The sequence below is a fragment of the Alosa alosa genome, chromosome 12 (assembly GCF_017589495.1).
Source record: "Alosa alosa isolate M-15738 ecotype Scorff River chromosome 12, AALO_Geno_1.1, whole genome shotgun sequence".
NCBI classification, from domain to species: Eukaryota; Metazoa; Chordata; class Actinopteri; order Clupeiformes; family Clupeidae; genus Alosa; species Alosa alosa.
This window is the reverse complement of record NC_063200.1, coordinates 5341956-5366955: the sequence shown is the minus strand read 5'-3', so window position 1 is coordinate 5366955 and position 25000 is coordinate 5341956. Positions and strand designations below refer to the sequence as shown.

The window sequence follows — 25000 nt, the reverse complement described above, 5'->3', positions numbered from 1 at the left end:
CTCATGCAAATTCAGCTGTCAGTGGAGGCAAAGCATGCTGAACGCTTCCTGATCGACAACTCTCTCTGTGTGTCATGGCTGTTCTCACATCACCCCGCCCCAGGGTTCTCCTCCACCTCGCCTTCTGTTCTTTCCCTTCACCCACTAGCCTGTTCCACATCAGAGGAGCCACTCGGCACGTGTGGCGACAGCAAGGAGCCCATGTGAGCCATGATGCACAGCAAGGAGCCCGTGTGAGCCATGATGCACAGCAAGGAGCCCGTGTGAGCCATGATGCACAGCAATGATGCACAGCAAGGAGCCCGTGTGAGCCATGATGCACAGCAAGGAGCCCGTGTGAGCCACGATGCACAGCAAGGAGCCCGTGTGAGCCACGATGCACAGGAAAAAGAGCCCGGTTCTCAAGTTGCTCTCTTCCTTTCACCATACACATGTCGTCTACGCTCACTGCCTCGCTTTTGCCTCGGTCTTCACTGGCGCCCCGGGTTTTAACACCGCGCGCACGCGTGCCCGCCGACCCGCCTGCTCCCCACTCCACCACAGCTGCTCATCAGCATGTGAATTGTGGGATTGTCAGGAGGGCGGGGAGGGGGGTTGAGGGTGGTGGTGGTGGGGCCTCTGAGCTCCTCCGTCTCATCCTGCGCCAGCCGCTCAATTATCACCTAAATAATCACAGCCCCCTCTCCTCCAGTGCCGCGGCAGAACACATAATGAATCACAGACACGCTCCGCTTCATTCACTAGAACACACACCAGCCACATCACACACAGCCGTCCTCTTCAGGCTTTTTACGCTGAGCTGGCCTGGCCCTCTTATCCAGGCCGACCCACCCGACCTGATTCAGGAGGCTCGCTTTGTGTCCAGGTGCATCTGCTGTGGTTGTGTTTTATGTGTGTTTTACGTGTGTGTGTGTGTGTGTCTTTAATTGCTTAGCCTAATTTCCTCCCCAGCTTGATTCGCCCCGATTATAATGTGCCCAAGAGATGGAACGCTGATCTAGATTCTAGATCTTCACCCAGCTTCTTTTTTTAGGTCAAAATGGAAGGTTTGTGTGCATGAAGAACGCATAAAGGTCTTGATACAGCCAGGATCTGATTTCTATTCAGCTCCCACCATTAAACCACGTACCACAAAGGCTCTAATCAAACCCACTGCCAATCGTAACTACATCTTCAGATGTTTAATCGTCTGCGCACATGTTTTATATCTCTATCCGAGTGCAATATGTTTCAGAATTGACTGTGGAGCATCTTTGATGTTCCGTTATGCAATGCCATTGTTGCTCCACCAGTGTAATGTTTTATCAGGCTCTAATCAGGAGAGCATGTGTTCAGTCTGTTCCACCGCCCACTCACTCTCCCCACATTCCTTCCTGCTGCTCTGATCACCCAAGCCACAAAGCACTTGTTAGCACTTGCAGTTCTCTATGCAGTCTGGCATTTGCCTGTGTGTGTGTGTGTACTGTGTATGTGTGTGTGTGTGTGTGTGTGCGTGTGTGTGTGTGTGTGTTTGTATGGTTTTCCCCCCCTTAACTGCTTTGTCCCTCCCCTTCTGCTGGCCTACACTGTTTGTTTTCATTACTTCTTCACAAGAGAGCTGCCCCTGTTCATGGCCCCCCCCCTCCTCCCCCCTCTGGCCTGTACTCACTGGGCTAGCGTTCCGTCAATCAGACCTCACCAGTGTTTACACACACACACACACACACACCACTTCCCTCTCTCTCTCTCTCGCTCACACACACACACACACACACACACACACACACTCACTCACTCACTCACACAGTCTCTCTCACTCTCTTTCCTCTCAGGCATCTGCGTCAACTGCCAGGGCAACACCAAAGGCCCCGCCTGTGAGGAATGCAAGTATAATTTCTACCGGACGCCCGGCTCGCCGCTCACAGACCTCTGCACTCCCTGCCCTTGTTCCAGCGTCACCTCCACGGGCAGCTGTCACCTCGGTGAGTCTTGTCCCCCACCTCCTCCTGTAAAGCTTTGAGGCAGTAGCTCCAGTCTTTAGCTTAGCCTAGCCTAGCTTAGCCTAGCCTAGCCTTGGTGGAAAGACCACAGTTCTCTCTCTCTCTCAGCTCTCCCAGCCTGGGAACTAGGTTAACTTCCACCACCACCCCCCCCCCCCTCTCTCTGCCTCTCAGCTCCCCCTGGTCCCTCTACTCCGTGCCAGGGTCTGGTCTGGAGGCAGAGAGCCCCTTTGCTCAGTGTGTGGGAGTGACGTGTCGGCTTTTTATGTAACGCTCGCTGGGTCTCTGGCTTTGCTCGCTCGCCACCCTCTGCTTCCTCCACTCTGGGAATCCAGTGGCTGAGGAGAGCTGGTGTGTGTTTTTCTTTTAGTGGGGATAAAGTGGTGGTGTGAGGTAGGGGGAGCTAGTCAGAAGTTTGCAGACGACACTTTTGAGGTTTGTTATTATTATTTCAGTGTGTGTGTGTGTATAGGCTATGCTTGCAGATGTTTCAGGATGTGTGTCTGTGTGAGAGAAGGAAGGAATGAAAAGGAATTCTACTTCTCTTTCTCTTCTCTCTCTCTGTGTCTTTCTTTCTTCATCTGTCTGTGTGGGTGGACCTGTCAACCCTCTCTTTTGGAACATTTTGGTCCTCTTGGTTTTGGCTATAGGAAAAATCAATAGTTGTTTTTCTTTTTCCGGGGCTTGGCCTGTGCCTGTTCTTGTGTTCTGTCCCTGTCTTGTTGACCGTCCCTCTATCTCTCCCTTTCTCCCTCTATCTCTCTCGCTTCTGGGTGTGTCTGCTGACGCCAGCATTTCTATGGTCATGGGGTAGCACTGATAACACACTCATTGACAGGTGGAAAGTCTGCGGTGAACGTGTGTGTGGGGGATCAGCATGTACGCTCACTGTACATTTAATCATGCATCATCTCTGCAAGTTGCAACACTTTAAAACACCAAACCTACCTGAACTTGTGCACTCATTTTACACAAAGCCCCAGCGGAACTCTGTTTGTCTTTCCCTTGGCTAACCTTTCAGAAAGTGCAATAGTCTGCCCGTCAGAAAGGGCTCTGCGTATGAGGTAATATTGTTCCTGCGTGTTTGCATTGGCCCGGTCAGACCCTGTTATGGTAACAGAGCACACTGTAGTCCGGAGGCGAGGCAGCCCAGATCCTGTGACTCCCTGGCCGTAGAGTTAGAGCTGGCCGTAGAGTTAGAGCTGCTCCTGCTGTCCAGGCCCTCTCAAATAGCAACTCCTTTGCTGCTTAGAGTTTTTGTGAAATCTTTGCATCAGGTGTGCGATGATAAGGTCAGATTTAGTCTTTCACCATCAGTGTAATTATGGGGGTTTATTTTTGATGAATCGAGTAATACTCATCTTGATTTGAATTTTGATTTCCCCTGACTGTTTTTAATAACTTGGGTTTTATGTGTAGATGAAGTCAGTGAGAGTGTGTGTGTGTGTGTGTGTGTGTGTGTGTGTGTGTGTGTGTATGTGAGACAGTGAGAGAAATGAATGAGGACTGTCTGTAAGTGAGCGCAGATTAGAGTGTAGCACTCTGGTAGCAGACGGAAAAGCTCACATTTCTGTCTTAATTTGGGTGTGTGTGTGCGTGTGTGTGTGTGTGTGCGTGTGCGTGTGTGTGTGTGTGGGTGGATAAGAGGGTGAGGAGCGAGGATGTCATGCAATTAATTAACTTGTACGGTGGAAGACAGTTTATCTGTGCCATGTTTTTCCTCTTTTTTTCCCCTTCATTTTATATGGTCTGTGAGCTCACAGTCATTTAGATTCATTCGGCGTAAAATCTCATCAAGCCCTCCCAGTCCCTGGGGAATCACTCTGTATCTTGAAGTGTCGTGAAACTTTTTTTAATCTTCCGCACTCTCATTTTAATGAACCTGAAAAGGAGTCCATGCTCAGAGGCTCTTTAAAGTAAAGGGGTCTACTTCTGACCTTGATGTGTTTGGCATCTCAGCTGAGTCCTCGTTCTCTGCCATGTAAGTCATGTAGGACTGAGTGAATTCCCTTCTCCAGGTAACACTCAGGGAAGGTGGGGCCATAGGGTGAGTGCCTAGAGACGCGGTCTATACAGTATGTCTGGGACTGTGAAATATGTCTGTCATCTTTTAGAGTAAAGGTCAACCATCTCTCCTCTGATGGACTCCTCAAAGAGATGTGATGTGACCAAGATTGGAGGAAAGGTGGGAGAGGGGGGGGGGGGGGGGTGAAGAATGACGGAGGGAGAGAAGGAGGGAAAGGGAGGGGAGAGAAGTGAGAGGAGGTTGGAGAGAGATCGAGAGAAGGGGGGAAAGAAAGTGAGAAAATGAGATGAAGAAGGACAGATGGAGAGAGCAGGGAGTGGGGCACTAAAATCCACCGTGGGCCACCCCTCCCAACCCCCCCCCCCCCCAACATGCACACACATCAATAGCACAAACAAAATATATAGTGCTACTGCAATACAACAAGCCAATCAACCACAAACCAGGCACTTTCAATAAATGTGTAAGGAACTAGATATGCAACAGTGCAGTATAAAAACAGCTTTGTGGGTGGATGGAAATTTCAAGCATCATGCAAGGACATATCTGGGTATCATAGCACTCCAATAGTTGCCTGTATACATTTAAAAAAGACCTAGCCTACAGACAATGTCAACCTAATAACACAGGTAATTAAATAATTGAAGAAAAAAAAAAACAGGCACTTTTAATAGTATTGTACGAGAACGATTAAAGTAAGTCTATATAGGCTTACATATAGACAGTTCCAAGTTCCACAAACCATTTATCAGCCTGAGTGGCCCACTAATTAGTCATTAGGCTAGGCCGAGGCTACATATCAACATAAGACTAGCTTGTGCTAGTTTTAATAATGTCAATGCTTTAGCTCCGCTAATCTTGCTCTCTGCCTTCCATCCATGTGTAAAACAGCAAGCAACCACGCAAATCCGTCGACTGTCAAAACTCCTGTAGCTTTCCTCGAACTTGATGCTTTTGTAGGGTCATGCCATTAGGCGAGGGGCAGCTCATTTATCCCCTACATTTCTGTAAATTGACTTGACCTGCAATCGGTTCATTGGATAAACCAGAAACACATTCCCCATTCCCAGGAGGCTTTGCTCCATTCTAGCTTAGACTTACGTTAATTTAAGTACAAACAAACAAATTACATTGTCATTTTTTAATTGTGATGAAAGTTCAGTAACGCCTGATTAAGACAAAAATGAATTAAGATAAAAAACTAAGGCTAGCCTACACAAAAATTAGCATGGGAGAGATGAGTGTGCAGGGTAACCATGAATGACATATAGACAGTGAGCAAGTGGTATAAATATTGGTTGGACTTCCTAAACATTAAAGTGTGAATCTCGGAGATTTTAATGAAAATTCTTAGTGCAATTGCAAGGTCGATGGCAGCTGGATTCACTCACGGCCGCTATAATAGTTCTATGGGCGGCCCGCTGCAGCTGATTCATCGGCCGGCCGCGACAGCGTACAGACTCATCGGCGGCCCACGGAAAACTCGATCGTCCATTGCCCTCCGCCCCTGAGAGAAAAGGGAGGGAAAGAGGAAGAGAGAGAGAGTTGGGGCTAGCTACAGGATGCTCTGGTAGTGTTGAGGTGATGAGCCAGGCTTAGAGGAGGCCCTGTAGTGCTGGAGGCGATGGATGGTGCCAGAGGAGGGCCTAGGTGTTAAGAGTGATGGAGGCCTTGGGAGGTGAGGTGATGGAGCCGCTTTAAGGGCTCTGGTAGTGCTGGAGGTGATGGAGCCGAAACTAGAAAGGAGAGTGGAAAGAGTGATGATGGAAACTAAAGGAAGACTCTAGTAGTATTAGAGTGAAATAGAAGCCTTGCTTTAGAGGAAACTCTATGGCAAATGATGAAGATGATAGAAGAAGCGGAGAATACTAGAAAGAGACTCTAGTAGTATTATTAGAGGTAATAAACTGCTTTTACAGAGAACTCTAGTAAATGTTAAGAGAAGTGTCTGACAGCGCTTTAAGAGGAAACTCTAGTAATGTTAGAGAGTAAATGGAGGCGGCGCTTTAGGAAGGCTCTGGTAGTGTTGGAGTAATTAGCGGAAACTTTTGGAGAGCTCTAGTAGTGTTAAGAGATGGGCCCGGTGCTAGGGAGGCTCTGGTAGTGTTGGAGGTGAACTCTTTTGGAGTGTTAGAGGTGATGGAAGCCTAGGAGGGCTCTGGTAGTGTTGGAGGTGATGGAAACGGGAAACTAGAGGAGGGCTCTGGTAGTGTTGGAGGTGATGGAGCGGTGCTAGAGGAGGGCTCTGGTAGTGTTGGAGGTGATGGGGCGAGCGCTTTTGGAGGGCTCTGGTAGTGTTGGAGGTGATGGAGCGGCGCTTTTGGAGGGCTCTGGTAGTGTTGGAGGTGATGGAGCGGGCTAGAGGAGGGCTCTGGTAGTGTTGGAGGTGATGGAGCGGTGCTAGAGGAGGGCTCTGGTAGTGTTGGAGGTGATGGAGCGGTGCTAGAGGAGCTGGCTGGGAGTGCGGAATCACACAGCTTAATTGAGCTTCAGTCTCACGCGGGTACACCTGTCTGTCCGTCGCTAGAGGTGTGATGAGGTCTTTATAAACCCTCTCTATCACACACACACACACAAACAGACACACATTCTCACACACACGCATACACATACTGCTGTTCATCAAAATGACTGACATTTTTCACATTATTTTAATTCTCTTATCTGTTTTTCTTTTGTTTAGATTTCTTCACTGGTTTCTTCTTTCTCTCATTTCCTTTTTTTTGTTCTGTCTTTTTCTTTATTTTGCTTTCCCCTCGTAAGTCATCACTCTATATTGTCCATTTCCTCTCTCTTTCCCTGTGTCAACACAGCTGTCAGTTTTACAGCATTAGCAGTGACTGACAGCCAGAATTCACCATGACAAAGAGGACTGGTGCAAGCGAGCATGGTTGCTGTGGCAACCGTTGGGAGAGGGGATCACGCTGGTTGCTGTGTGTAGTGCTAATATGGTGTGTGTGTGTGTGTATGTGACAAGAGGGGGGGGGGGGGGCACACGCCCGGCAGCACCTACTGTGGCACTGCCACTGATTGGGTTCAGACTGACAGGCCTCAGAACTCAGCAGATGGATGGTGAGAATCAAGCAGACATTTGTGTGTGTGTGTGTGTGTGTGTCTGTGCTGATGTAAGTGTGCATAGGCATGTATATGTATGTGTTTGTCTTGTCTGTGTGGATGTGTTTGTACAAAAGTGTGTCTGTACTTGTCTATAGGGTAGTTATGCTGCATTTAGTTGCATTTGACTCAGGGCAAAGTCACTTTGATACTGTCCCCACTCAGTGACGTGACTTGTGCCTCAGTGTGTGAGCCGGAGAGGACTCCACGTCTGAATAAAGTCTGAGTCAGTTGTGCCCTCGGCTGGGCTCGGCCGGCCCCCTCTTTGGGATTATGTTATGATAAACACTGGACAGGACGCTCTGACCCCATTAGGTATGAGCGATGGTGTTGGGGTTGTTTTTGCAGAATCCTGGCTGCCCTCAACTCTGTCTGTCTCCTCTTCTCTCTTTCAGGGTGGCTTGTTTGTCCTAGGACTCCTCTCTTTATAGTGTTCTCCCTCTCCCTCTCTCTGTCTGTTTGTTTCTCTCCTTCCATTTCTCTCTGACTATCTATCTTTATTTCTAGCTCTTTTAGAAAGAGTTCTCTTTATCTCACTTCTGTGAGTCATTAGTGGGGGCTCTCCCTACGTTAATGTGTGGGGGAAGCAGAAGTGTGTGTGTGTGTGTGTGTGTGTGCGTGCGTGTGGAGGGGAGGGAAGGGGAGGGTGCTTGTTACTCATATCAGGGCTGGCTGCGCTCCCAGATTTTGGTCCAGGTGGGGTTGCTGGTTTACCCCCTCCGCTCGTCCGTAATGAGTGTGACAACCACAGGAGCGGCCTCCCCCTTTTTAGAACCCCGGCCCCTCCTCCCCAGTGCCCACTTCCTCCGCAGTCTCGCTCGAGTGCCTCCTTTGGCACGGGATAGCGCACAATCTCCTCTTGACAACCCTGTGCCACTCCAGTGGCTCTGGCTCTAGTTGTGGCTTGACGGCGGCTAGATAAGCGTGCTCTTCTCATGGGTGCTGGATGGGGGGAGGGTCGTCTACCATCTTCAGCCCCACAGACAGTGCGCGGTGGTGGTGGGGTACCCCCCTCTGCCCCCAACACATGCTGGAGCTTTGCCACGGTGGCGAGACACCTGCTCCTGAAGGGTATTGACGGGCGCTAGAGGCGAGCACTCAGCAGTGCCAGTCCGAACTGCAGTCACCCAGTGGGTGGGCACTCAGGCTGAGAACAGCCAATGGCACAGCGTGAGAGACAATCCAATAAAGCACTCAAAGAGAGGCGCTCTGTGCCTCATAGAGAGCACTGCTGATGGGTTGTAGAATTCTTTTATAGCATCATGGCATGTCAGGAAGTGCAAGTGGAGGAAGGATGTTGTGTAGAGCGAGAACAGTCAGTCAGAAGGAAAGATGAGAGGTCAGACTTCAACTGTAATTATTCATACAGCTTCAGAGCATCATCATCCTTTTGTGTTGTGTGTGTGTGTGTGTGTGTGTGTGTGTGTGTGTGTGTGTGTGTGTGTGTGTGTGTGTGATGCTCATTTGTGCTGTCATGATTCAGTGTGTGCTCCTAGATGTTCCTGCCTGTGACTCTCAGTAGATGTGTGATGCAGCGCTGTGTCTGGATAGGGATGGACAGGGTGTTGCATCTATAATGCAAAGCTGCGAACGCCCTCACAGCTAAAGCCAGCACATTAATTAAAAGCGACTGGACCGTGACATCAGGAACCCCATCAGCCATTGGCTGTCCTGCCCCCAAAATCCTGCCCCCCTCTCACTTCACCAGCTACCCCCACTCATTACCCTCCCCCCCACACACACACACACACACACACACACACACACACACAAATACACACAAACCATCCCCTTACTCTGTTGACACACGCAAACATGATGAGCACGCAACAAGGATCCCACAAGTGTTAAATTAATTCCTCGTTTCTCATCAACATCTCGGCTTCCACTAGCTCCCCTGTCCCCACGGTGGCTATGGCAGTCCCGGGATGGGGGGGGTTGGGGCACAGGGGGGACACTGTCAGGCCCCTCGGGGGAGAGGCTGAGAGAGCGGTGGAGGTAAGAGGCCCCATCAGTTACCCAGCGTTGCCACCGCACCACCGCATATGCATGCCTCTCAGGCGCCCCATTAGCATAGCATTCCTCCACCGCATCAAATAGCCATCATCTATCTAACACGCCTGGCACAGGCCACCAAGGTTCTAGAGACCCACAACAGTCAGGTTCGGGCACATTTAGTTTTTTTGCTCTAAAAAAAAAACAACAAAATAGTTTCTGTCTAACTTTTCTCAAGACTCATGAGGTCATGAATTCCAATGTCTAGGTACACCATGCTGAGGTAATCATTACAAGTCTCACACTGTAATCTTAGGAGAACAAGCCCAGATAATGGTATGCCTTCATTAGTCATTAGTCTGCACACTGCTGCTGTAAGTGTCTTCAGAGAGACACTCAAGCTAAATAAATCACTAAATGTGAATGTTAAACGGTGTCTCCCTGCACACCATATGGTGAGTAGTCTCTGACAGGACTCCCACAATACACCTGAATACCTGACCTGATGTGTGCGAGGCTTGTGTCAGGTCAGTCTCACAGTATCCAAATAAGAAGTCAACTCTCTGCCCTGTCGTATAGCATAGCAGCACCCAGGCTGTGACACTAGCTCTATCCATATTTGACTTGTCAAATAAGCCTATAGTCTGTCTTGCTCTGGTGTAACGGTTACACACGCCGAGAACATGACCCTGACATGGAGAGGCACGTCTCAGTAGGCCAGGATCCTTTCAACTCTATTCAAGTCCTACCAGAGGGGCCTTTTGTCAGGCCTAGAGATAGAGAAACATATTATTCAGCGCCGACTGATCATCCAGATATAGAACTATCTTCATAGTTTAATACATCTCTTGTGCTCTGTGTAGAAAATCATTTAATTCAATGTCAGCTTGAAACCCAGAGATTTCTTTTTCTCTTTTTTTGTCCCCTCTGCACTCTTCTCAGCTCTTTTGAGATTCTTTTTTGAATAGTCTTGCAGGGAGAGTGATTGTCTGGATTCAGGTTTATCGGGCTGGTTAAACCGGGGTGAGCTTGTGTGATGGCTTTATCGTGGGGGTCATTGAGACCAGGTGGTGGTGGTGGTGGCGGCGGCAGCCATAGCTCTCCATCTCCAGACTGTTTGCACAGGGGACAGAATGTGGGTCACACATATTAAATCCCCTTCCTCAAGCCCCGCCTCAACCCTTAATGAGAGCCCATCATTCATAAAGAGCCTGGCAGGCAAACGACAAGCACTTACAGGCCAGACGGCAGCTCTGTGCGTGTGCGTGTTGAGGAAGTAGAAAGGATGGTGTTTGAGTAATATTACTGTATCTGTGCCCCCATACTACTGGGTGTCTTGGGGGGGGGTACACACCAGACAGACCCAGGGTATATTTTTACCCCTTCTCTCTCACTCTCTCTCTCTCTCTCTCTCTCTCACACACACATGACACACACACTCCTCTTTTTGGACTTGACTATTCTGCTTGATTATGCATGTGTCTGTATGCTTCAGCCTCTCATTTTGAAGAAGTGTGATGATGTTCCAAACGAGCGAATGAGCGTTCCCATGCTCCTTCATCCTCACACCACAGCCTATATGCATCATCTTTGAATATGAAAACCAGCTCTTTGTTTGTTTGTTTGTTTGTTTTTTGTTTGTTTTAGGCCCGAGCGGCGTCAGGCTCTTCAGTGTCATGCTTTAATAGCTAATGTATTTACCATCTGAGACGGCAGACAGGCGCGCAGGCTATCCCAGTGGCAATCCCATAGACTGGCAACACTCAGCGGGGTTGCCGCTAATGTTGCTAATGTTAGACACAAGCGGCTCATTAGGATAGACGGTCTGTACATTAGCACGCTGCTGCTGCAGGACCGTCTCACGCATTAGTCAGGAGCCCATGAATGCTGCCGCCGCTGATGCTGTTGTTGTCATATCACATACGAGATGAATTAAGTAGGTTGTGTGAGGGAGATTTAATGCCCCCCCACCCCCAACTCTAAGAAGTAGGCGTCTTTATTGTGATTTTTTTTCGGCTCATTGTCTTTCGGGCCCATTGTCCTGACAGTTGCGTGTTGCACAAGAACAAAAGCTGACCCGTGAGCGGCCTGCCGCACGATTGATTGCATCGTCAGAAAATGACATCTGTCACGGGTGAGCGGCGTATTCACGCTGGCCTCATGTTGGGGGAGAGAGAGAGTGTTTGGCAGAGTAAGAGGAAGTGAGGACAGGCTTTCTTTCTGACGTGGCGTCATTGAACTTAGTACCATTAGCCAATTAGCCAAAAAAATGTTGAAAGGGTGCTGGAAGACTGGACTATGCAAAGTAAGAGACCCTTTTTTTGTGGCCCAACAGTAGCCAGTCAGTTGGTCATGTCCATAAGACTCAGGGCTCTGTCCATTGTTTGTGTGTGGTCCTTTGAAGGCTCTGTTCTCCCAGAGCTCTGTTCACCCTACCCCTCCCCCATCCAACTGTAACTCCATTGTTATGTTCAAGTCATGTCCCAGTTCTTTGGCACAAACTTATTTTTTCAGCACCTCAGTTGTGTCCTTCATGTACTGTATGACCTATAGTCTCAGTCTCACACGTTTACTTGAGCATAGAATCGATATTAGACATATATATGATATGATATATGCATACAGTAGAGTAGACGGACGTGCCTGTGTAAAATGTGTTTGCTTGTGCTGCTGTTTCACCTAGACATTCAGGTATCTACTTGTTGTAATGACAAAGTAAATAGAACCGTAGGGTTTAGCCTACTAAGTGAAAGCAGTGGCTATGAGCTCGTCTGAAGCACCTGAACTTTAACCTGTCCTCACATTGCCAACTCCACCCCCCCCCCCCAACTCTGAACTCGCTCTGGAATCCTTCGAATTCCGATCAAGCCAATATGAGCTGGTGGAACAGAGGTGTGAGAGGTCACCAGGGTCAAAGGTTCATGGCTTTGAGTGGAGGCTGGCTGTGGTGACAGAGGAACACTGATTTAGGTGGAGTTCAGTCAGTATCTGATATGAGTATCTATCTCTCTGTCTCTCTCTTACCCAGAAACACACACGCGCGCGCACACACACACACACACGTACAGTTGAAACTCTGAGTAATATGGAGAAGATATGTTTGAGGATCCAGAGGAAGAAACATAATGATCTTAAATCACCTAAATTTAGAGCATTCTCAGTAAGTGCCTGGATGGCTGACAATATAGTAAAACCTCCAAAGCATTTACACAAGCATCACTGTTTAAAGGATAGAATTTTGCCTAACTTAGTTACAGATATAACAACCATTCAAGCTATATCAAATAGTCCTATAGTTTCAGCGATTCAACCAATCACAATCAAGGACCGGAACTATCAGTTTTAGAATTAAAACCGATAGTTCCGGTCCTTGATTGTGATTGGCTGAATCGTGTTTGATGCCTTTGTAAAATGCAGCATAAACATACACCTTGACCGCATTTGCTACCACAACGTATAAGTTGGGAGTAGCTGAGTCTCGACGTTGCTGGGCAACCATTCTAATAGAGGAAATATATTTATTGGCGGAAGAATGATTATCTATGAATAAATCGTTACATTTCTCGTTGCTGTGTCTTTATTTTATGAAATCTTGTCAGATATGTAGTAACCGTTTTAGAAAAGCAATAAGCCACTCGAGTCCGTAGGTTACACTGATTTTACAACAGCTTGTGCATCATGCCTATAACAATGCCCCATAACTGCTATAAAATCAGTGTAACCTACGGCCTCTCGGGGCTTATTGCTTAAATATAACATCCTTTACCACTATCTCATGTTTATGAGCTACAGCTCTGGGTGAGGTTACATTTCATGTAAACAGTATGGAAACTGGCCACATTCCAACTGTTGTTATTGGAAGCCGCTGTGAGATCATATGTGGCTCATTTGCTTGAAACTCTTTCCTGGCACACTTTTTTGCCGTGTCGCATGTCCCATGTGATGTCATCAGACAAGAAGGTGAGAACTGCCAAATCATCAAACAGGAACAAGTGCATTCTTTCTCCATGTGTGTGGTTGTGCTAGTGTTTCCACCATTCACCCATAGATAGACAGTTCTGCAAAGCGAGCGAGTCATCAGATTTCCTTGAAGAGAAGGAAGTGCAGAGAGCGACAGGTGACAGCAGGTGTAGCAGGAGCATGTGGAGTGGTGCTGAGAGAGAAAGAGCGCTCTTCTTTTATCTCTTTGTGAAGTGTCCTCAGGCAACATTTCATAAAGGCACGCATACACACACACATTGTCATGTTTTTGGATATGCCTGTGTTTGTGCAGGACAACTGAGGTCTCTCTCTGTGTGTGTGTGTGTGTGTGTGTGTGTGTAGCTGTGTGTCTATAGCTGTGTATCTGTAGCTGTATTGTATTATTGTTCCGTTTCTTAGAAGCTTTATCTGCAGTTGTCATTGTGTGTATGTGTGCACGCTTGTGTGTTTGTGTGGGTGAGTCGGGGAGGTACGTGTGTGGGCTATACAATACAGCAATACAGAAACTGGACAAGCCGCTCCCACAGGTGTATCATGGGAAGATGGCAATGCCTTTGGCGATGCCTTTCGAGTTGATGATTTACCAGGACTTCCTGGCGATTTGATTTTGAGATAAGCAGTAAATAGGCGTCAACATTGTCTTTGCCTCGTGCTGTCCTCTGGAACTGTGAACCTAACAACGGAATATCAACACCAACAGCAACGTTACTCGGCAACACTTTCATTCAGTCAGCCAGGCATCCTGTAACTGGCTGCACTAAAATGCTGTGGGAAGGTGACGCCCATGAAACCAGCTGCTTTACTGAATGCTTTAGGGTCCTAGAGAGTGGAATTTGTTTTTTCAGATAGAAGGGCCAAGGCAGCCGTCTGAGTGAAGCCCAGTCTCTGCCCAGTCTCTCCTCTCCTCCTGCGGTCAACTTCGTCATGATGGTCATTATCCACACTCTTACCTGGGAAAAGTGTGTGTGTGGAGGATCTGTTCACACACACACTTTGCTTTGATATATATGTGTTTCATATTTAGCTGGCAGTGAAATGCTGATGACGAAGGAGTGTGTGCTCATTTTTGTGTGTGTGTGTGTGTGTGTGTGTGCGCGCACGCGCTCTCACTCGTGGTGTGTGTGTGTGTTTAGCTGAGTCCCCGCCTGCTTGTGTGTGCCAACCGGCTCCCTGATTCACTGCCAGTTAGTGTTGGTTACTGGCTGCTGCTTGTGTCGGAGAGTGAGATTACCACTGTTACTAAAAGCCACCCACCCACCCTGGCTTCTCAAGGAGCCCTCACTGAGGAATGACATTAACGCCAGCCACTAAACCTCCCACCTCCCTCTCTTGCTTTTGATCTCCTACTCACCATATCTTTCTGCCATTCATTCATTCTCATTCTCATTCTCTCTCTCTCTCTCTCTCTCTCTCTCTCTCTCTCTCCATATTTTCCACATTTCCCTTATAAAGAAAGCAAGTCAGAAATAAGTCTTTGCCTTGCTATAATGAATGTTTATCTTGCGTGCACAAAAAGCCTGGTGCCTATTAAGACTCCATTCATGGTTTTTTTTTCTGCCTATCTGGACCAGGTTTTCAATTTGCAGACATGCAACGTTCACGTGCAACATCATCCATTCCATGCGCAGCACAGTATTCCATACATTGGATAGTTTATCTAATACAGCTGCCGTGATTAGCACACAACAAAAATGCATTGCTAGAGAGAGAGAAAGAAAGAAAGAGAGAGAGACTGAGTGAGGGAGTAGGGGGGAAAGAGGGAGTCTGAATAGGATCGATGGCAAAAGCAATCCTGTTAAGGATTTTTCACGTCCACTGTATCAGTCACCTCGAGATGGATGTCTGGGGCTTGACATTTAGATTGCGGCACTAAATCCCTCTCCCCATTAGATTAGGTCTCCGATAGGCATGCAACCCAGGCCAGAGAGATCACTTAGGCTCGAGACATGCCACCCCTCCAGAACCTTTGGGCTTGCGCATGTGTCTCGGACCTCCACACCATTACCCTCTCTCTTTCAAATAATCTGGGATCAGAGGGAACCTTCCAACCTTGATTGTGATTGGCTCAAATAAAACATGAGATAGTAGTAAAGGATGTTATATTTAGGCAATAAGCCCCGAGAGGCCGTAGGTTACACTGATTTTACAACAGCTAACGGGGTTGTAGGCACTCCGCTTGTGCATGCAGCATCCTTTACTACTACTGTATCTCATGTTTATTATGGCCTACAGCTCTGTGTGAGGTCATTTGAAACATTTCATGTAAACAGTATGGAAACTGGCCACATTTGTCTTAACTAAACACCAGTAACCAGACACACAGCAAGTTAATTCGCTGGATGGATCACCAGTCTCATGAATGACGCATCAAAACTGTTCCTCTCTCATTCAGAAATGTGGGTCTTGCTAGAGAGAGCTTTCTCATAGACATCTTTTCCTTCATGCTGCCAGTACACTACCATAACCTGCGGTTCTTGAACCTCCTACAACCTCATGACACATTGAACTCCTGTGAGCAGATACGAGGTGCAGACGCATGTCAAACGCAAGTTCTATTTGAACAGGGGAGCTTCCTCAGCTCTCCAAGCTCCCTGTTTTTGACCTCAGACGTCTAAAATAAGAAGAGGGAAGAGCACAAAACATTTACACTTTCATTCCCTCATTGCTCTGAATAAGTCGATTGTTTGTTTGTTTGTTATGGAAAGTGCTGTGCTCATCTGAAGCAGGCGTCACTGTTGGCACTCTGGTATTGTGTGGGAGGCTGGCGGGCACAGAAGAGCAGTGAGGTTGCAGCGTTGCTGATAACTTGTTTGTTTGTTTCTGTCAAAAAACCACAAAGGCCTTGGGCTGTATCTGTAAGTAGCGCTGAGATCCACAGTTAGTACTTTCTTTTTCATGTATTTATTTGTGTGTGTGCCCTTTTGTGTTTTGGTCTCCTCTTACCCTCCTCATAGATAATATCTAAAGTGTCCTTATTTACTCAGTAATGTCCACTTGGCAAGGATACTGTGTTTGTATAATGCATCCCCTCGAGTCCAGTTTTATGGCATCAGGAGTACAGCGCTACTCTGCCCCCTTGTGGCTTGTCTGTATAGATAAGGCAGATGAAAGAAGCATATTGGCCTTAAATCTCCTGGCAATAACTCCTTCCATCTGCATTTATGTAGCCAAGCTTCTAGTTTAAATTCTAACCGAAGCAGCAGTGCAGTTGAGGGCTTTGCATCGCTGGCTGTGAAACTACACTCTTAGTTCTGGTCAGGGTAGTTGGTCCACACACACACTCGAATCACTCCAGCTGTCCAAGCCAGTCTTGGACCCAACATGGAAACTGTGCTGGAGGGAACAGAAATTTGGATGGGCACTACAGTATGTTCTGGGTCAGTGAGCTCTTAAACTGACCACCCCATGAAATGCTTTGAAATTAGAGAGGAGCCCAGACGTCCTTGAATTTTGCCATGATACCATTTATAATTTAGCAAATGTTTATTCAGAGTGGTTTACAAAGTAGGGTGTAATAATAGTAAATGCCAAGCTACAATGTGTATGTCATTGTAACATTGGAAGTCCACATTGCCTATGCCACTGTAACATCTCAATTCTACATTGCTTATATTATTTTAACTTCTCACTTTTACCTTAACCTAATCCAGTCTACCATCTCAAGTCTGCAGTGACTATACCATTTTAACAGCTGAAGTCTGCACTGAAAGTCTGCACTGAGCATACCATTTCAAGTCAACCAGTCTCCTTCCATCTTAAGCACATCTTTAACGTGACCTGTTTCTGCGCTGCTCTTTCCCCAGACGAGAGCCATACTCCGGTGTGTGACCAGTGCAAGCCTGAGTACCAGGGCCCAAACTGTGAGCAGTGCCGCGATGGCTTCTACAACGCAGACAGCATCTGCCTGCCGTGCAACTGCAGCGGGAACGCCGACCCTCGCACGTCTCCACGCACATGCAACCCCGACACGGGCCACTGCCTGAGCTGCATCAACAACACCACAGGCCTGCACTGCGAGCGCTGCCGCAGCGGCTACACTGGAGACCCACTCACACGCACCTGTAGAGCCATAGGTGAGACGGTGGGGGGACTGGGGGTCTGTGTGTGTGTTGGAGGGGGGGTATGGACAAGACATGGCATCCAATAGTTTGTTACCAATGCAGGTTAAAGTGTCTTCACAGACACACACACCGTAACACGTGTGTTTGTGTGTGTGTGTGGGTGTGTTTGTGTGTCAGGGATGTTGAAAGACATACAGACAGAATCATATGCTTTTAGCTTTTTATGTCAGTTTAGTCATGTTAGTCTGAGGATGACATGAGTCAAATCCTTTCCAAAGCTGCTGTTGTTAAAGCTTTTATTGACACTACTAGATGTAAGAAATATGGTGATGAGGGTAGCTGGAAGTATTATTTCTGGGATTCCGGTATGTATTTTTCTGGCAATAGTAAAAACTTGCTAAACTGGAAGAGTTGACTGCAGCTAAGTTCATGTTCCTTCAGCAGTAGTTTTGGCTTTTAAGTATTCACACAAGTGTTTGTCTAAACACACATTTTGTGGCAGAGGGGTCATTCAGTAATCAAAAGGCTCCTGGTTCAATCCCACCTCCTGTTGGCCTTGCGTCAAAGTGTCCTCCATCACAACACTTATGACCCAACTGCTCCCGATGTGTACATTGGATAGTGCCTTGCATGACCGCCTCCACCATCAGTGTGTGTGTGTGTAAGGGTGTGTGTGTGTGTGAGGGTGATGCATTAACTGTAAAGTGCTTTTAATGCTTTGATGAGTCGAATAGTTCTATATTAATGCAGTCCATTTACCATTTACCATTCCATGTGATGGTTTCAATTAGACCTTTGCTTTATTGAAGACAGACCCTAAGCCTTCATTGTGTATTGAATCACGGGGGTTCCTCTCCTGCAGTAAGGCAGATACAGTCTTCATTGTGAGCTCTAATTTTGTCTAACGTGCACTTTGTGCATGCATTTTAAAAAAATTGCTTTGAATTTAATTAACATGCTATTGTCGTGATAGTCACTTAAAGCAACACCAAAGATTTTTTTGTACTTTAAAATAATGTTTCCAAAATTGTTTCTGTGGTTCATCAACTCGTAACAGGGTGAACGGCACTTCTGCATTAAACCAGCGCCCCTCTATCGGCTATAACCGCATCTATGTAAGTTTTGCCAGATCGGGGTAATGGGCTTGTAGTTCGATGGAATGAGACATAAGAAACTACACATTTGACTTGCATGATGTCGCAATACATAATACTTTCATAAAATCATGCAACATATTCTACCTTGTCTATGGACATCGTTATTTGCAAAGCCGTTGCTGGATAAACAAATAGCGTGCGTGCAACAGAGGAAAAGTTCTTTGGTGTTGCTTTAACACACAGACATCAAATATGTAGTAAAAGTAGGATTCTTATTGCTGGTACCCATGGAGGGATGGAGAGAGGCAGCGGTGGGGACCGAAAGAAAGAGACTCATGCAAGGAGGGCCAACACAGAGAATGGGCTGGCCAGCGTCCAGAGGAAGAGGGATTACGGATACAGAGAGGGGTGTGAGGGACAGAGAGAGAAATATATGGAGAGAGAGAACAGTAGAAGGAAAACAGAAGTTACAGGGACAAGAAACATCTGGAAATAGAAACAACCTGGCAGCCTTAAATGGTTGGATCCGTAACCCCCGCCACTGCCACCACCACCACCACCAAACACGGCAGACAGAATACATGAATGCCTGCTCATACTCTCCCATAGATTAGGATAATATTGTTGAACCAAATGTTCATTAATCCACATAGAATATGCGAATGAGGTGAATGGAAACCCAGCTACTGAGTCCTACAGTCTCCAAAATCCCCCAGAAAAGTTAAACCATGCCACTGTGCAGTTCCCAGTCTTCAGCATGGAAGCTCTGTGGAGCAGGCTGGTTGTAACGTGAGGGCGTGGGGTTCATGGTGTACGGGGGTGGGAGGAAGTGCTGACTGCCACAGTGAACAGGAGGCTGGGTGAAGATCAGAGGCAGGTTCCAGGGCACAGAGGGAGGGGACGGGAGGGGAAGAGTCGTCGAGTCAGGTCCCCAGGTCCCAAACATGCCGGTAGTTAAAGGAGCTCAGCTGGGGTCGACTTGGATCTTGGAGTAGACGCCTGATCCCCGTTCCCCCGTCCTGAGACCGTGAAGACATTTTTGGAAGTCAGCCTGACATTGCACTCGTTCTGCCTGCCAGTCAGCTGTGTGTGTGTGTGTGTGTACCTATGTCAAGTTGTCAAGTTCTGCATAGTCACAGACCTGGTGAAATGTCGTGGTAGAATTTAAACTGTGTGATTTTTAGCTGCAATATTTAAATGCAGTATCCCAGTCATAAAGTGCAGATAGGTAAGAGTCCAGAAGTGTCAAGATTTAAACATCACCAGTAAAACAGTTACACTACAGTTACACACACAACAGGTAAGTCTATGCAGTACTGAAAGAGCGAAGTCCTCTTCCGAGCTGTGTTTGAGATGATGGACAGTGTCTGCTAAAGCGATCTGTGGAACGCCCTGTGCTAGCGAGCCATGTTCCCAGTGTCTGCATTTGCAATCATACAAAATGCATTTGCCAAACAGGCTTTTTTTTTCTCCAGATACATGCTCTCGTTCCACAGTTGCCTTGCACGAGTGCTCTTGTGGAGTTGTAACGGAGAATGTGTGTGATGTCTTTGGTGGTAACTGAAACATTGCAGTGAGACTCAGAGGGGGTGCATTATTTGTGATATGAGTTCAGACAGTGTATTAGTCCCACCCTAAATGTGAAGTGTCTTCCCTCCCAAAACCCTTTTGCTCAGGAATAAAGTGTATTAGTCCCACCCTAAATGTGAAGTGTCTTCCCTCCCAAAACCCTTTTGCTCAGGAATAAAGTGTATTAGTCCCACCCTAAATGCTCAGGAATAAAGTGTATTAGTCCCACCCTAAATGTGAAGTGTCAGGAATAAAGTGTATTAGTCCCACCCTAAATGCTCAGGAATAAAGTGTATTAGTCCCACCCTAAATGCTCAGGAATAAAGTGCAGTAGTCCCACCCTAAATGCTCAGGAATAAAGTGCAGTAGTCCCACCCTAAATGCTCAGGAATAAAGTGTATTAGTCCCACCCTAAATGCTCAGGAATAAAGTGTATTAGTCCCACCCTAAATGTGAAGTGTCTTCCCTCCCAAAACCCTTTTGCTCAGGAATAAAGTGTATTAGTCCCACCCTAAATGTGAAGTGTCTTCCCTCCCAAAACCCTTTTGCTCAGGAATAAAGTGTATTAGTCCCACCATAAATGTGAAGTGTCTTCCTCCCCAAAAACCCTTTTGCTCAGGAATAAAGTGTAGTAGTCCCACCCTAAATGCTCAGAATAAAGTGTATTAGTCCCACCCTAAATGCTCAGGAATAAAGTGCATTAGTCCCACAGGAATAAAGGAATGACATTAGTCCCACCCTAAATGCTCAGGAATAAAGTGCAGTTTGCATCTTCTCTTCCATTCTCTTCTTCCTCCTTTCTCCCTTTTTGCTTTCTTCCTCTTTCTCACATACTGGCATATGTGGTTATTCTCTCTCTCTCAGGAATAAAGTCTCTCTCTCTCCTGCTCTCTTTGCTCCTCTCTCTCTCTTTGCATTTCTCACTCTCACTCTCACTCTCTACTCTCTCTCTGTCTCTTATATCTCTCTCTCACTCCTCTCTCTCTCATTATATATATTCTCTCTCTCCTCTTTATATATAAGAATCTCTCTCTCCTCTCACCTCGATTTCCTCACTCTCTTGCTCTCTCTATCATAAATATTTTTCTTACTCTCTTCTTTGCTCTCTCTCTCTCTCTTATTCTTACCTCTCTCTTGCTCTCGCTCTCACTCTTACTCTCTCCCCGCCTCACTCTCACTCTCTCTCCCTTCTTTCTCTCGCTCTCTCTCTCACTCACTCTCGCTCTCTCTCTCTCTCTCTCTCTCTCTCTCCTTCCCTCATTTCTCCTCTTCCTCTCCTCCCTGCTGCAGTCATCCCTACTCCTGAGGTCCGGACTACTCCCTCCTCCACCCAGAGCAGCAGCAGCATCATGAGCTCCGTCAACGGCACGTCCCCCACACTCACCCCTAGCACCACGGCCGCTCAGGCCCTGCTCACCACGCTGGGTCCGCCGACCGACAACACCACCACGGCCCCGCTGGACGGCGTCTCCTGGACGCAGTTCAACATCATCGTGCTGGCGGTCATCATCGTGGTGGTGGTGGCGCTGATGGGAGTGGCGGGCGGCCTGTACACATATCGCGAGTACAGGAATCGCAAGCTCAACGCGCCCTTCTGGACCATCGAGCTGAAGGAGGACAACATCAGCTTCAGCAGCTACCATGACAGCATCCCCAACGCCGACGTGTCGGGGCTGCTGGAGGACGAGGGCGGAGACGTGGCGCCCAATGGGCAGCTGGCACTCAGCAGCCCCGCCAACCTCTACAAGGCGTGAAGGAGCACCCACTGACCACGCAGACCCACAGACAGACTCTTATTCCCCTCTCTCTTGGGTGGGAAGGGGTGGGGGGCCCTCTCGTACTGTATTCCTCTCCACAACACCATCCCTGTTACTAGGACAACACTAAAGGGGGGAGGGGGGGTGGCATCGGGAGGAGGGGAGTCAAACATTGACATGTGTTCTTTTTTTTTTTTTTTTTTTTAATAACGTGGGAGGGTGGGAACTTCACTAAAATAGTGCAGTATATTTGATCCTGTTGGATTGAAGAAAGAGGGGGGGGGGTGGAAAGGAGGGAGGTTGAGTCCTGGAAGTGATTGCAAAGTTGCACCTTGATATTACCCCATTGAAACAGTGCCTCTGTCTAAGCTATAGAGTCACATGGACATGGAACAGCTGTGGGTTTAAAACAATGGACAAAGATACATTAGACTGAACCATGGCTTGAGGGGTGGGGGGTGAACTTGTAGCAGTGAAGGTCTGGGTTGAACCACTACACGGCATGAGCAGGAGGACACTTGATAGCCCTAATCATTTGCCACAATGAAGCTAAGCTGAAGCTGAAGGCCAGTGTTAACGCATACTGCAAAGCATCCAGAGACCGTACGTTTGCATTATATGTATGAAACCACAAAACTTAAAAAGAAAGACACTCACGCTTTCTGTACACACTCTCAGGCATGTCACCCCACCAACACCACAACCACTACACTACACCCACACTTAGACACATTCAGGTATGCACATGCTGACTCAAAATACATACCTGCACCTGTCTCAACTAAGACAAGGCACTCCCAGCTACACCATCACAGTCCGGGGACAGTCATGCAAACAGAGGTACTTCCTGCTCTTGGGTCTCCATGCTATGAGGTCTCTAGATGTAGTGACTGACATAAGGATGTCTCTGACAAAGACATTTTGCATCAAGATGTACTCTTGCCTCCATCACCCTGTTGGAATTCCCTGTTCAGAAAGGAGCACAGCACTTGCTGCACACAGTTTGAGCATGCAATGCCAATGTTGGCCTGTGGAGGGGAGAGGAGCACCGTAATATGTATGTGACTGCAAGATGGACTCTGTTTGGGAGGATAGGGAGCCTACCTCTCCTGGGTGTAGCTGCATCGTCTCGTCACACAGACTGCTTGGGAGCTAGCATGCACCAAATTCTACAGTTTGAAGCACAGGTAAGGCATTTATAGTAACTGTGTTTTTCACAGATGTGCTTTTTGACTTGGTTTTGTATTAATTTTGCAGTAATCTCTTGGTGACATTTCCATGTGTCTAAAGAGATTTTTTGTTTTTTTTAATTGTGAAGTACCAGTTGATACCAATATCCGGTGTTAACAGAACTGTGCTCTTAAGCTCTTGGATGCTAGGATGGGGGAAATATGTTAATATTTTTTGTGTGTGTGAGCAGTTGCATTTTGTATAAGCTGTAAGCTCTTTAGACAGGTATAATTACAGCCAGCCTAATAGCATTGCAATAGTCCATCCTGGTGACAAAAGCATGGATTAATTTCTCTGTATCTGGTAAGGATAAGGACTTCCTTATCTTTGAAATGTTCCTTAAATGGTAAAATGAAGTTTTGGTGATTTGTTTTATGTGATTATTTAGTGCTAGGTCCTGGTCAATTATAACTCCTAGGTTTTTAACACTTGTGGATGTGGATAGGATATCCCTCATCTATTTAGAACCTAAAACCATACACTTCTGTTTTATCTGAGTTCAAAAGCAGGTAATTATTCGTCATCCATGTCTTTATATCTCTTATACAGTACATGTGTCAAGTTTGGCTAACAGGGTTAATTCATCAGGTTTTATGGAGAGGTATAGTTGTGTATCATCTGCTAACAGTACTGAGCCTTGAGGCACTCCATATGTTACCATAATCTGGGTAGATGGTATATTGTGGACCTGTACAAATTGTTGATGGTTAGGAAGGTGTGATCTAAACCAAGCAAGTGCTGAGTCTTTGATGCCAAATTTTCAAGCCTAAGTAGTATGTCATGGTCTATGGTGTCAGTCCAGGAGGACCAGTATTGATACAAGGCTAGGTTTTTTGAGGGAGGGCTTAACAGATGTCTTAAACGACTGCGGTACGCCCTGACAGCATTGAATTATTTATAATCTAGAGCAAAACATTATCCAGGAAGGGGAGAGCAGTCTTAAGAAGGTGAGTAGGAATAGGGTCTAGTAGACTAGTTGTAGATTTTGATGAGGAAATTGTGGAGGTGAGATCTAATATGTTGTGTATATGTAAATGAATTAAATGTTGTTCGAGGTCTCATCTGTTATGTTTTTGCTATCTTTCAGCCAGTATGTGTATTTGGTGAAACTGATTGGTTGTTGATCTTATCTCTAATTGTTTGACATACAATCATAATACTGACATACAATACTGTTGAAAATAACTGTTTTGTGAACTTTATTCAACATAGCCAGTGATTTTAGGCGAAATGTATGGTGTTAATTACAGTGTAATATACAATTTAAAAAAAATATGGTTGAAACAGGTAAAAAAAAATGGAGACATCATTTTTCTCCATGTTCAATGACCTCTAAGGACAGTCCAACCACTCTCCAAAAATGAACATTTCAAACCCACAGAAACCACATAGGCCCCCTGACTAATAGAGAAATCCCAAATATTACAACAATGGAGGATTTTTGTATTAAGTTACAGCCACTTGTAGAGAGGGAGGGGTGCCATTCATATATTGCGCCAAAATAATAGAACAAGTGTAGAGGACTCATAAAGCTACTTAGAAATGATGTACTGTATACCTGTCATTTTGTTTATGGGGACAAATATGAACTTGGTCTACAAGGTCATGGTCAAGCTATCTATCTATAAATGACAGAAACGTCTGTGTGTGTGTGTGTGTGTGTGTGTGTGAACCGCATATCTGTTCGAACCTGTTTGTCCGATTGATTTCAGACTTGGCAGGTAAGGGCACGAGTATTGTAAGTACAGTGCCAAGTTTGACGTTGTTTGGATTCTATGCTTGCATAGAATAAATGATTCCGTGGATTTTGTAACAACACGCCAACAAACATGGATAAGTAGTGGCAATTCAAAATGACGTAACAATGATGTGCATTAAACTGACACTTTGAATAGCCCACTTTGAATAGCCTAGGCTACTGTGACTTGACACTTTGAATAGCCTAGGCTACTGTGACTTGAGACTTTGAATAGCCCAGGCTACTTTGACTTGAGACTTTGAATAGCCCAGGCTACTGTGACTTGACACTTTGAATAGCCCAGGCTACTTTGACTTGAGACTTTGAATAGCCCAGGCTACTGTGACTTGACACTTTGAATAGCCTAGGCTACTTTGACTTGAGACTTTGAATAGCCTAGGCTACTTTGACTTGAGACTTTGAATAAACAAACGACAATTCCGACTGCAAGAT

General features: G+C 46.6%; 1 protein-coding gene and 1 long non-coding RNA gene across 2 annotated transcripts in view; both read left to right on the top strand.

Moving 5' to 3' along the window:
• The window catches only part of si:dkey-220k22.1 (multiple epidermal growth factor-like domains protein 9), a 101883-nt gene extending 80198 nt beyond the window's left edge, over window positions 1-21685 (top strand). The window contains 3 exon segments of the mRNA XM_048258123.1: window positions 1812-1961; window positions 16899-17168; window positions 21113-21685. Coding sequence (XP_048114080.1) covers window positions 1812-1961; window positions 16899-17168; window positions 21113-21576 — 884 coding nt within the window. The 3' untranslated portion in view covers window positions 21577-21685.
• A 119-nt stretch (window positions 21686-21804) lies between these two features.
• Window positions 21805-25000, top strand: part of LOC125304111 — an 8741-nt gene continuing 5545 nt past the window's right edge. Inside the window, exon 1 of the long non-coding RNA XR_007195193.1 lies at window positions 21805-22766. This is a non-coding gene — a long non-coding RNA (uncharacterized LOC125304111). The remainder of the gene's footprint in view (window positions 22767-25000) is intronic.